The sequence below is a fragment of the Octopus sinensis genome, linkage group LG13, assembly GCF_006345805.1.
Source record: "Octopus sinensis linkage group LG13, ASM634580v1, whole genome shotgun sequence".
NCBI lineage: Eukaryota > Metazoa > Mollusca > Cephalopoda > Octopoda > Octopodidae > Octopus > Octopus sinensis.
In genome coordinates, this window is record NC_043009.1 from 4,534,690 (window position 1) to 4,549,689 (window position 15,000).

The 15,000-nt window shown below is 35.7% G+C and overlaps 1 protein-coding gene across 1 annotated transcript in view; it reads left to right on the plus strand.

Annotated features, from left to right (window-relative positions):
- The window catches only part of LOC115218431, a 598,209-nt gene that overhangs the window by 454,677 nt on the left and 128,532 nt on the right, over positions 1-15,000 (plus strand). Inside the window, exon 4 of the mRNA XM_029788240.2 lies at positions 4,997-5,077. Coding sequence (XP_029644100.1) covers positions 4,997-5,077 — 81 coding nt within the window. The remainder of the gene's footprint in view (positions 1-4,996; positions 5,078-15,000) is intronic.

Below are 15,000 nucleotides of genomic sequence, written 5' to 3' on the forward strand. Positions count from 1 at the left end.
TATGTATATGCATATGTGTATGTGTGTCTCTGTGTGTGTTATGTAGAAAAAAAATCAATTATTGAATATGTATAACTAATAAAAAATAAAAGGAAAAAAGAAATTATTTTTGGAAATCATATACATCTATAAATTACGTTAAAAATAAATCTTAAGAAGTAGGTAAGACTTAAATAAATATATATGATATATACAGAATACACAACTTTCCAAAGCAAAAACGAAAAAAATATTAATATATGACAAGACATTCGACATTCTTTATTAAACAAGAAATACTAAAGATACAGAAGTCCTTGCCAGGAGGACATGATTCCTGTACATGCATATATATATATATACATATATATATATATACATATATATATATATATATATACATATATATACATATATATATATATATACATAATATATATATACATATGCTTGTGTTATATTGCCTTCTATACATTTAGTATTGATTGAGTATTGATGCATGCATACATACATACATACATACATACATACGTACGTATGTACGTATATACATACGTACATATATGTGAGTATGCGTGGATGGTGGGGGGTGTAATCATTTAGATGAAAGAAATTTAACATGCAGGATGTTATAAATAATATATAAAAAAGGAGAAAATGTAAAATTAAAGATGCAAAAAGATATTTTCGCGTTCGATAATATAAAGTATTCCATTCAAGTACAATGCTACTACTACTACTGCTGCTGCTACTACTACTACTACTACTACCACTACTACCACTACTACTACTACTACTACTTACTACTACTACTACTACTACTACTACTACTACTACTACCACCACCACCACTACTACTACAAGTATTACTACTACTACTAGTATTACTACTACTTCTAGTATTACTACTACTACTACTACTGGCATTTGTAAGACGTCGAGCAGGTAGAATCGTTACCGCGCGGGGCGAAATGCTTAGCGGTGTTTCGTCCGTCTTCATGTTCTCAGTTCAAATTCCGTTGGGGTTGACTTTGCCTTTCATCCTTCAGTGGTCGATAAAATACAAACCAGTTGAGCGCTGGAGTTGATGTCATCAATGGATATCCCTCCCACGAAATTGCTGGCCTTGTGCAAAAACTACTACTAATAGTAGTAACAGCCTAATGCTATTATTATTTCTAAGATGTTCGCTTCAAATAATCGTTATAGCGTCGTTAGAGCGACGGATATGCTGTCCTGCACTACTTGTTCCGAAACCTTAAATTCAAAGGATCTTTTCGGTTTGAACGGCAGTTTTTAACATAATTTCTAGGTAACTAAAAAATTTTAAAGTTCGTATACTGGTAGAATGTGTTTATAAAACATCTTTTTCTCTTGGATTTATTGAGAAAATTCTATAGTTTGTAAGATATTTGTTGTTTTTTTTTTCTTCAATTTCTGAAATTTGAACCAATCAGTGACGTCTATTGAGTTAAAAAGCATTCTGTGCCGTATGAATATGTCCCTCGTTTAAGAAACAGATTGGGTTTATTTACATTTGTGAAGAAAAAAAGGATACCCTTCCCCCACCCCTAACCCTAACCCCAACCCTAACCCTAAAAGAGATTGAAATGCAATAGATCGATTCTAGGGTCATAATTATGGGTGACAATTTCATATAACACCGCTAGAAGAAACTGCCGTTCAAACCGAAAAGAACCAACTAGCTCGATTTCTTTTGATATGTTAGGGTATGATATAAAAGCAATTAGCTGCTATTTTTAGCATGTGGAATATCCATGTCATTTTTTTCTGCTCCCGTTTATCCTAAAGTTATTCTTCATTCAATACACGCGTGAACAAAGCCATTCCTAAAGTGATCATCTCGTCTTTTGTAATATCTTGGGTCCTAATCCCCACTATTCTTTTAGTTTCTGGAAAATTGTATGTGATTTGGAGGAAATTCACTGCTCCTTTTGAAAGTCTAGCAAACTAAGGGCCTCCCCACTTTGTTGGTTACCAGTGGTTGTTATTGTGGTGGTTTAGGTCATCCTGTACTTTCCTATGTCTAGATTATATTCACTACTATGTTTTGTCATTTTTTGGTACCGTCTGATGATATTTAGAGGAGTTTAGCTGCTATTTCTTGAAACCTCAATGAAAGCATATCGCTTTCTTACTTCACAGGCTAGTATTAGAGGTATAGCCATCTTTCTGGAAGCCAGAATCGTGTGATGGTTAATGCGGATGATGAATATGGTCATAATTCCAAATGATGTTAGAGTTATTCTTGAGGAAAATATTCCAAAGCGTTCGGTATGTGGAAATGCTACCAAATATTCAAAATGGCGGAAATAATGTTAGTAGTATTGGAGGGAGCGGTGGTTGCGGTAGTAGAGTTCGTGGCAGAGACGGTGATTATGATAGCGATGGCGGTGGTGGTGGTGGTGGCTGTGGTATTTCGGGTAAAATAAAAAGAGAGAGAGAGAGAGAGAGTTGGCTGATTCTTGGTCGTGGGAAGGGATTTAGTAAATGTTGAAGGGGTTGACAGCATAATGCATGGAATGTTTCGGGTACAGAGAAAATTATAGAGATGTGAGATGCGAAAGGATAGACGGGGTAAAAGAGGGGAGTGAGGTGTGAAGTGGTGTCGGTGGTGACTGATATTACGAGGAGAGAAACAACACACTGCTGAGGTTTGAACTGTAAAATGAGAATAAAACGTTATGTTAACCCTTTCTGACGTCAGTTTCCACATGACAAAATTGTCGCAGACATGGCACGAACCACGACAGATTACTTCGTTTTTTTCCAAAATACCATAATAAATTTTACGACTAAATATCTTACACATTCTGACGCAAAATTCTCAAAAATGTTGTGAACTCAAACACGCACACACATGAGCATCTGTCTATTTATCAACACACACACGCACGCACGCACACACGCACACACACACACACACACACACACACATACACACAAACACACACACACACTCACACAAACACGCACACACAAATCTACTGGAGATTCCTAAATGCATAAGACCAAATGACAAACTAATACCTTACTGTATTTCATTTAAAATGCATGAGTCCTAAGTTCAAATCACATTCGTGGTTGCAGTAACTTTAAACACACCGAGGTGGACAATGTTCTACTTAATTACTTAGACTGATAAAGGCGGCGAGCTGGCAGAATCTTTACCACGCCGGGCTAAATGCTTACCATCATTTCTTCCGTCTATGTGTTCTGAATTCAATCTCCACCGAAATCGATTTTGCTTTTCATCACTTCGATTTCAATAAAGTAAGTACCAGTTAAACACTGGGGTCGATGTAATCGACTTACTCCTTCCACCGAAGTTGCTGGCCTTGTGCCAAAGTTTGAAACCAATTAATCTGATACGACAGAGGTCCTCTGACTAAAACGAGGAAAATTGTATATTTATATATATAATGTATGTATGAACATATAAACTTTGGTTTCCTCCTCTCAGAGAGATGTCTAAATAATGACTAAGAGTCTTTCACTCACAGCTGTTGGAGTGCCCCTTGACTCTACTGAGGTCTTCTTCTTCTTCTTCTTCTTCTTCTTCTTCTTCTTCTTCTTCTTCTTCTTCTCTTCTTCTTCTTCTTCTTCCAATCAGGACTCACGCCATTAGCCACAAAGAATAATCTCTAATTCGAACCTCCACTGAGTTACTAAGAATGCGTGTGGCAACTTGAAGATCCACCCACCACACGTGATAGTGTGGCGGTTGCACGGGCGCGAAAGCTACGTTGTTATCCTAATACCGTAAACGGTGGCTTTTTAACGGGTGGAGAGCTAAACCATCCTGGGGTACAGATGATTCGTAATCTAGACTAGGGTCTGAAAGTTTACCACACCATAGTGGGTTACACCATGGTTCCTCTGCTTTGTGGCAGAAGTAGTAAGAAAGAGTGAGAGAAAGTTGCGGGGAAAGAGTACAGCGTTTACATGTTTATTCATATCTTTATAACGTGTTGCATTTTTCCGGCTGACCATTAACGACGTAATAAGGCAAAAGACGCAATAAAGCAAAAGACGCAATAAAACTATTCTATGATCGAATGACGGCTTATTTTTTCGTGGGTAAGAAGCACGCTGAACACCTGCTACAAGAGGTACCCGTCATTAACACAACCCGTATAAAAGTGTAAAAATGTATTCATCCTTTGGAATACTGGGAAGAATAATTGAGTGGCTCATATTTTAGAGAACAATCAAGTGACGTCTTGTCCTCATATACAGTTGGAACCATCACACGTATCTCTTTCTCTCTCTCTCTCTCTCTCTCCTCTCTCTCTCTCTCTCTCTCTCTCTTCCTGTTTCTGTTGTACCTGTATTCCAAAGGGCCAGCCTTTTTCTCACTCTGTGTCACGCTGAATCTCCCCGAGAACTACGTTATGGGTACACGAGTCTGTGGAGTGCTCAGCCACTTGCATGTTAATTTCACGAGTAGGCTGTTTCGTTGATTGGATGAACTGCAACCCTCATCTTCGTAATTGACGGAGTGCCAACCAACATATGTGACCTCGTGTGTACCGTTGGCGATTTTTTTCCCCTGTCTTCCCTTCTCTGGATCTTTCCTTCTCCTATGTTTCCGACGAAGAGCTCCGCTCGAAACATTAAACCCTCCTTCTTTCCTTCTTTTCTGAGCGTCCAATAATACTATATTTGTTCCACGTCCTCGCGTTATTGTGTTTTTTTGTGCTTTATTGTTTGGATTACTTTATATATATATATTATATATATATATTATATATATATATATATAATATATATATATATATATATTATATATATATGCATAGACATGTCTCCAATTGCAAGTTTGTATTTCACTTACATATGACTCCCCCCGCCCTGTATTAATGTATATACAACAGGCGACAGCGAATAGTAAACAACACACATTCAAACGTAATTACTTACTGAATTTTATCTCTTCTTGTATTATATCTGCTATTCGTTTTTAACGTCTATTATTTTGTCATTTTGTTTACAGGTTATTGTCACAATACGGAGGATTTTCGAAAACTCTGTAGCACAATTACAGGCGATTCACAGCTTCACTCACTCGTACGAGGTAAGTGGATTTTGATTTATTTATTGTCTTGAGGATCTTATCCATCTAATGCCAGACTTGTTCTATTGAGTCTAATAACATATGAGCCGATGTCGTTAGCAATTATTGCAGAACTAATTTCTGATGATTTGTTCTTTCCCTCGTCTCCTCTCTCACTCATTTTAGATGCGTATATACTTACATTCATACACATAAATACAACCGCATCCATACAACCAGACACAAACATATGTATATGGAGAATAGGTTTAACTTAAATGTTTTGATTTCTCGTACTAGTTGATCAACAATACGAAACACTGCATACACACACGTGCATATGTATGCCTGTGTGTATGTAATTCATTTGATACCTGACTGTCTGGTGAATGTCAGCTGGCCGAAACGTCGAAGTCAGTACCCTCTTTGTAAAAGTATTATAAATATACACACTACAAAATTAATCGTGTAATCCATCAGCTGAATGTCAGGCTAGAGTTTTCGTGAATATTGACTGAGTTAACCGCCTGGTTTTCACGAATTCCCGTTTTATGTAAAGTTTAAGACAATTCAAATGAAGAATGAATAAACTATATTTGAATGTAATTCTACAAAGATTCGAAAACATACAGATCCAAAACATATTTATGCATTATCAAAGATTGACGAATATAAAGTACCTGCCACATACTGCTTTCTAGTTAGTGAGTTGTTTCTCACACACAGATGTAAGATTTTGGGCCACGTCGGCAGGGATCAACTTCGCATCCTTTCCAGATTCAAGTACTGGTATTGATCTGATCGAATAACACTCCCGTGTTATTTTTCCTGTTTCTTTACTTAATTTTTGAGAGCGGTCGGGTTCATTTCTAGCATTCTTGTTTGTGAGAGCAGTCGAGGTTATTTCAGATATTCCCATTTTAAAATACATCTCTGGCTAATCTTTGAGTGGACTTTGGTGTTGCCTTAGCAGAGGTTTGCGCTCTCTCAGTGCTCTTACTATTATTATGATTCTTCTTCTTCTTCTTCTTCTTCTTCTTCTTCTTCTTCTTCTTCTTCTTCTTCTTATTATTATTATTATTATTATTATTATTATTATTATTATTATTATTATTATTATTATTATTATTATTATTATTATTATTTACACATATTATTGTTGTTGTTATTATTATTAAGTTGTTAAACTAGCAGGATCCTTAATATGTTGGACAAAAAGCTTAGCGGCATTTCTTCTTGCTTTACGTTCTAAGTTCAAATGCTGCTCATATCGATTTATAAATGCCAGTCAAGTAACTGGGGTTAATGTAATCGTCTGACCTACCCACTCAAAAAACTACTGGTTTTCTGTTTATAGTAGAAATGATTAAGTTGCAAGCTGGCTCACTCGTTAGAAAGTCAGACAGAAGGTTTAGCAGTATTTCCTCCGGGTTTACTTTCTAAATTCATGTTCCGCTGAGGTCAGCTTTGCCTTTCATCCTCTAGGGATTGATTAAAAAAAAATACTTACCAGTCAGTAACTTGGTTTCATGTAATCAACTTTCTCCCTCCGTTAAAATTTCAGGGTTTTTGCCTGGAGTAGAATGAATTATTATCATAATTATTAATGAAGACGGCGAGCCGCTTCGTTCTGAGTTCAAATTCCGCCCAGGTTCACTTTGCCTAACATAATTTCGGAGTCGATAACATGAGTACCAGTTGAGTACTGGAGTCGATGTAATCGGCTCGTACCCTCCTCCAAAGTTTCAGGACTTGTGCCAATAGCAGAAAGGCTTTAAAAAAAACAAATAGCGCCCTTTTCAAGCCTAGCCAGGCTCATGGGCCCGGTTTCTTGGTTTCTGTGGCGTATGTGTCCCCCGCAGCTGGGCGAGACGCCAGTCAATCGCAGTGTTACTCAAGAAACAGGAAGAGAGAGTGAGAGAAAGTTGGGGCGAAAGAGTACAACATGGGTCGCCGCCGCCCCCTGCCGGAGCCTCGTGGAGCTTTTAGGTGTTTTCGTTCAATAAACACATACAACGTCCGGTCTGGGAATCGAAGCCGCGATCCTCCGACCGCGAGTGCGCTGCACTAAACACTGGGCCATTGCGCCTCCACAGTAGAAAGGATTATTATTATTTAAATTAAAAATTAATTTTCAAAAGTAAGCAACGTTGATGATATTTAGATTATGCGATTCTTCAAATAAAGCAAAGTGATGTCTTTTACTGCAATGTAAGATGCATTATGGAATGTAGCAGCAAATGTTGTTCCAAATTTCCTTCGTCTATTTATCAATGTTTGGCATTAGAGCACCAATTTTCGACAAGTACCACTTCAAAAATATTGCGATACTTTCAGGAGATTTTATGTTGTTCGTTGCTAATTACAAATCTTCTCAGTTTCGTCTGCAAACTAATTTGGCAAGTTCTGTGGAATTCTCTAGCCTATTAGCTATTGTTACTCCTTTGTTTTGGATTTTGGAGGAGTGTTTTTCATTTATTTTTGAAAGCATCTTCGTATTAAATTATATTTCTTGTGCTTTTTCTTTTGTATGTAATTGTTTTATATTGTGAAACAAATACCATTTTACAAACACTTCTAGGTACATGTGCGTGTGTGTGTGTGTGCGTGTTTATATATATTTACACAGTCACATATATTCACACACACATACATATATATGTGGATATATATATATATATATATATATATATATATATATAGTTACACGGTGAGCCAGCTTGTATGACAGATAAGATAACCATTAATATATACGTACATGTACATTATGAACAAAGTAACCTAATGTAAATAACAAATCTTTTGGTGCGTGACTTTTGGACCACAGTGTAGTTTGTGTGTGTATGTGTATTTGTGTGTGTGTGTGTGAAACAGAAAAAGAGTTGTTAACATTTATGCATATTTATATAACTATGAATTTAAAAATATCAGTATTTATATAACTATGAATTTAAAAATATCAGTATATGAGGGCATATGTGAGGGCATTAAAATTAGTACTGTTACTTTGAAACCGGTGTCCACCAAAGTATGACAAACATACAAATGAACGTCCAAAGACCAAAGAATATATGTAACCATAAACAACCTATCTCACTTCGATTGGTCGTTTACAAATATGCAAAATATTAACGGCGACAGAAACAGGCAGAGCAGATTTGATTGACAATGCAGGTATCGTTAAGCGGAAAGCAGAGGGCAAAAAATACTCAGACAAAACACGTATGCACAATTATAACTACACACACACAGATATAATATAAACGAGTAAAATCATTGCAGATGTTGAACAAATACGACAGGTATGTTGTTTCATTAAAATCAAATATGTCTGACACTTTAAATAGAAATACCTATGGTTAGACTGACATTAACTTTCTTAGTATATTTTGTTTATTTATTAATGTATGTATTTAAAAGAAAAAAAATGTTTACAATTGTAAAACAGGATATTAAGATTGTTCACTATACCCACTCTCGAGAGAAAGATAGATAGAGAGACGGACGGACAGATAGACAGACAAACAGACAAATAGATAGATAGATAGATAGATAGATAGATAGATAGATAGATAGATAGATAGATAGATAGATAGATAGATAGATAGATAGATAGATAGACAGACAGATTGACAGACAAATAGATAGATTAATAACGTAAGAATATCCTTCTCGTTATACATATATATATATAATATTTTTTTGTATATATATATATATATATATATACATACATACATACATATGTAACTATATAGATGGATAGACAGAGATTGATATAGATATGTGGGTATATATATGTGTATGTGCGTGTGTGTGTGTGTGTGTGTGAATGTGTGTGTGCGTGTGTTAATATTTTCTGTATATATACATATATATATATGTATAGTTCGTATATATATATATATATTCACGCAAAATATTTTCGTTCCTAGTAAACCATATTTTAGCCAACACAAATACAGACCATCGTTCTGATAAAATCATGCATGTTCTATTAAACAGAATGATAACCGTATACTAATATACAAATATATTAATCTACTACATATATACATTATCACGCACGCGCCATCACACGCACATATATTCGTATAGATATGTATGTCATATGATACAAGGAATTATAGAGACCGACTGTTATATACATTCCAGCACACACACATGGGGTCTTACATACACAAGCCAAATACAAACACATATAAGTACTCAAGCATTGTTATATATATGCATGCAAATATACTTATGCACAAATACTTATACACAGACAAATAATCAAGCAGGATTTTAGAAGCCCAGAACTAACATTCCTAATCAGGAGATTATCAAAAGCAATGTCAAAATATATAATGCATTCATGAAGTTTAGCTAGTAATAAGTGCGTTTACACACGGATAATCAAACCAACATATTTTTGTGTACATATACTTAAGTCAAACAATACAGTTCCCTGTATGCAATGACAGTTATGCTTGCTAGCATGTGTCCATGTGCACATACTAAAGTATATGCATGCATACTTAAATGGATATATATATATATATATATATATATATATGTACAGGCATATAAATATACACGAATTTATATGTACGTGTATGCCTCGGTATGTACATACCTACATATATACATACAAAACTATCCTGTTGATGTTGAAGATATCCCAATAAAAGTGTCTTTATTATAGAAGAGAACCTATCTAGTTCTGTATTAGTGAAAAATGAGAAAATCTACACCAAGGAAGCATACAGGTAGAAGTGTCTAGGTAGTCATTTGACCTGCTCGAATTAACATTCACATCTCTATTAAATCACGCATTGGTGCCTTATAAAAATAAGGGATACATTGAATGATGTGGTGCTATGCCTGAAGAAAATTGTAGAACCGTAACGACATAGAAATATTTCAATCACTTTCTTGTTCAATCGTGAAGGATTAGTGGTTAATTAAAGAATACATCAACGACAATGATGCATGCATATATTATTAAAACAATATCCTTGAAACGACAGCAAAGACTGTACTCGCTAAAACTGCATATCCCCTACTCAGAACAAATTTTTAAATACGTAAGAAATGCTGGACATGTTGTTCGTAGATATACAAGCAGGCACTGTTAAAATACTTGTGTGTGTGCGTGTGTGTGTGTGTGTGTGAGTGTGTGTGTGTGTGCGTGTGTGTGTGTGTGTATTTTATCTATCCATATTTGAGAAGCAATTTCATCATCTTTTGCATCAACATATATTATTTCATTATAACCTCTCTATTTCTCTCTGTTGCACTCTCTTTGCTTCTCTCTTCATTTCTTCATAATCCTTCCTTTCCATACACACACACACACATATATATATATACACACACACACACACACACACATCCTGGCTCTTATCCGGGCTCTCCCGCCCTGGATTCATATCAGTATATTATTTCTACTTCCTAAGATTTTACATGTACCAGCTTCTCCATTTCTTCACTGTCTATCAAAATATCTCCTCATTCCTACATATTTATCCTCACTTTACCACGCAAAATACTCTCCCCCCTCTCTTTCTCTCTCACTCTCTCTCTCCACCTCTTTCTCTCACCGCAACCCCCTCTCTCTCTCTCTCTCTCTTTCTGTATATCTCCTTTCCTCTCAACAAACATCCACATTTATAAAACATCTACTGAAGCATGCTCTGCTACTTATATGCATGTTTGTTAAATATCAACCTCATATTTCCTGCGATAAACTTAAGTAACTCATATTTCTACTTAAAAGATACACACATACTATATAATTATATAAATGTGTTTGTGTGCATGTACATATATATATATATATATATATATTATATATATATATATTCATTCCATCGGCGGAACGCCAGACACAACAATGTATAATGACTGTTAGAAGTTGGCCTTGCATATGGCGCCGAAACATTTCAGCAGACTTAATTCCACATCTACAAAACGTTCTCTTTCTATATTTTTCTTTCCTTTTTCCCCCCTTATCTTTCTCGGTCTCCCTTTGCATGTCTCTCCTCATATATATATATATATATATATATATATATATATATATATATATATATATTATATATATATATATAATGCATGTATGTATGTCTATGAGATTAGTGGTAACGCGACAATGCGATATTATTTGGCCTTGTTTTTGTAATTAAAAGAATGACATCTATTTTACTGCGTGAGGAAAACTGAATATCATTTGTTTTAACAATAAAAGAATGTCTCCATTGTTGTGGCTTCTATTATTCAAATTTCAAACGTACAATGCTTTGTATATTTTCCAGAAACAACTATTCACACACACACACACAAACACACACACAAACACACACGTGTGTGTGTTCTGTCTCTTTTATTTGTTTCACTCATTTGACTGCGGCAATGCTGGAGCACCGCCTTTAGTCGAGAAAATCAACCCCAGGACTTATTCTTTGTAAGCCTAGTACTTATTATATCGGTATTTTTGCCGAATCGCTAAGTTACGGGGACGTAAACACAACAGCATCGGTTATCAAGCGATGTTGGGTGGAAAAACACAGACACACAAACACATATATATATACATATACATATATACGACGGGCTTTTTTCAGCTTCCGTCTACCAAATTCACCCACAAGGCTTTGGTCGGCCAAAGGCTTATAGTAGAAGACACTTGCCCAAGGTGCCACGCAGTGGGACTGAACCCGAAACCATGTGGTTGTTAAGCAAGCTAGTTACCACACAGCCACTCCTGCGCCTATCTATTATTTATTTCTTTAATGCCCACAGGGGGTTAAATATAGAGGGGACAAACAAGGACAAACAAAAGGATTAAATCGATTACATCGACGCCAGTACGTAAGTGGTGCTTATTTAATCGACCTTGAAAGGATGAAAGGCAAAGTCGACCTCGACAGAATTTGAACTCAGAACGTAACGACAGACGAAATACCGCTAAGCATTTCCTCCAGCGTGCTAACGATTCTGCCAGCTCGCCGCTCTTGTTCTATTTATTATTCGTCTTGTGAATCGTTGACGAGTTTTTATCCTAGACTTTCCTCTATCTCCTGTTTCTGAAGAAGAGCTTTGCTCGAAAGGTAAAACCACTTTTCTTCCCCTCCCTGACGTCTGCTAATACACCTGTTTGTTGTTTATACACCTCTCTTCGTCTTTTTGTTTTTCTGTAAATTTAAACTCTGTATACATGCACGTATATCACTTTTGTTTGCATATACATACACATACATACATACATACAATACACAAACACACATATATATATATATATGTACATATATATATATGTATCTCAGTGTCTGTAATTGTGCGTGTGTGTGTTTTTGTGTGTATGTGTGTGTTTGTGTGCGTGCGTGTTGGATCGATAGACGCGTTGTATTTGGGTTAGCAATTGTGTTTTGTGAGTTTGTATACTGCGCAGATCGAAGTGGCGATTCGCATTCCTGACGAAATCTACAAAAAAAAAAACGCAACCATTCTAAGTAAAAGGATCCGCAAAAGAACACTTCTACAATCTCGCTGCTTTCACGCCAGCATGAACTCATTCTGAATACTGAAACTCCTAAAAATTAAATATGATTCCAACTAAAATTATAAAACCGAAAAGCCAGATTTAATAGCAATTTTTATGTGTTGTCTCTTGACTGAATCACGACGAACATGTTTGGTAATATTTAATTATTAAAATAACAGGACTGCATGCTACTAAGTGATTTTTGTAGTCTTTACAATAAGAATACAAGGTATATGATCAACTAAGAAAAAACATAAGTTGGTTAGTTGCAAACATTTAAAGATACTGAAGTCTGTGCAATATCTGCTACGCTTCACAATCTGGGAATTGTACGAAATAAACACACACAAAATCTCTCATACAATGGGCATTAAGATTGTTGTCCATCACCATTAATATTGTAAGAAAAAAATTTGTAGCCAATACAGTTCTTAGTTTTATTGACAGGAATAATATAAATCAATGTTAAGGAAGTCTGGCAATTATGATTGTGTGTGTGTGTGTATATACACGTACATACTCACACGCTTACGTACACTCAGGTAAAAAACATTCGGGCGTAATTACAGCGATACATATAAGCATAGGCACTATACATATGCATCCAACACGCACAAAAACGTACGTGTACATACACACACATAAAAAAAAGGTTGCAAAATTATACAGCAAAAATAATCTCATTTATTCATTGGAAATCGGTGATTTATTTCAGTTTATTTCAGTGCATTCGATAAAAGAGCACGTGTGTCTGTGTAGTGATAGATAGAAAGATAGATAGATAGACAGACAGACAGACAGACTGACAGATAGATGGACAGATATATATATATATATATATAAATAGATAGATAGATAGATAGATAGATAGATAGATAGATAGATAGATAGATATCATAACGTAAGTGTTGTAAATCATTTTCAAATATATTTTACATAGGGTAAACAGTATCTGATGCAGAACTCAATACTGCAGGCAGAGGGTATAGAGCTTTCTCTATGGAATTGCGTCCTAAGCTGGTGTCCTTAAGGCTATCTTCAGAAGTTCAATGCAGGGCGAATCTCAGAGTGGCACACACACCTGTATATATGTGCGCGCTCATTTGTATCTACACAGACAGACACACACACTCACACCGAGCCTGGTCCGGGATTCGAAAGCACAACCTCATAATCGTAGCTCGACGCTCTAACCCCTGAGCCTGCTAAAATATATATGGTATAGTATAGTATAGTATAGTGTAGTATAGTATAGTACTGTACAATATAGTGTAGTGTTTGGTAGAATGTTAGACAAATCGTAGCATCATGAAATGTTTCTAATATTTGCCGTATTTTTCGATGTTATAAAGTTACAAATTGAACTTTCGTTTTCACGTGGAGTGGAAAGTAAAACAAACTGCATTTCCATTAGACGCATTCTAGAACCTAGTTGAGTTCAATTAAAAAAGCCATTAATTTGAACAAATTAGCGGGAAAAAAATAATCGAAAATTTTAGCAAACAGTTTGAACGTAATAAATTATATTTCTAAAATTATCAAAATGCTCCAACGAAAATTATTTGATAAAAAAATATATTAAAATCAATGAATAAAATAAAATTTATATATATATATATATATATAATATATATGTATATATATGTATAATATAGCGGGGAGGGGGAGTATTTAATGAGGTGTACGAGAGAATGGTAATGACATTTCGCCATCTTCTGTTGGTGAACCCTTCGTAAACTGTGTCAGGAAATTGTGTCAGCTGATAATGTGTTGACAGTGATATCTACACACCATTAACATACTTATATAAACACTAACAACAACACAACAACAACAACAACAACATTGCTTCCACGTCTTTCTCGTTTACTACTACTGCAGCTGCTGCTGCTGCTACTACTACTACAACTACTACTACTATTACAAAAACAACAACAAAAAAGGGCAATCGTCACTGAAAATGAGTACAATTTCATTATCATCGCCATCGCCTTTGGCAGCAACAGTTGCAACGGAAGCCGTGGCAGCAGCAGTAGAGGCAAAAGGAAGAGGAAGGAACTGCACTGGCGATGGTTGATGCTGCAGCTCCGACGACAATATCAACAATTTCAACAACTATAATAACAACAACAACAACAAAAAGAACAAGACAACAACATCAACGTCATCGTTCTCGTGACCGTTATCACCGGTTTCATCTTCAACGTTACGGCCGCTATTTTATCGTTGCCATCGTCGCCATGGCTGTCGTCGTCGTCGTCGTCTTTATTCTCACCAAATCTATCACAGCAACAGCACGTCGCAATTCGCATCATCTCCATTACCATTACCATCATCATCATCATCGTCAACATCGTCGCTATCGCTCTCGTCATCGACATCAAACGTCATCATCAAAGTTATCCTCATCGCTATC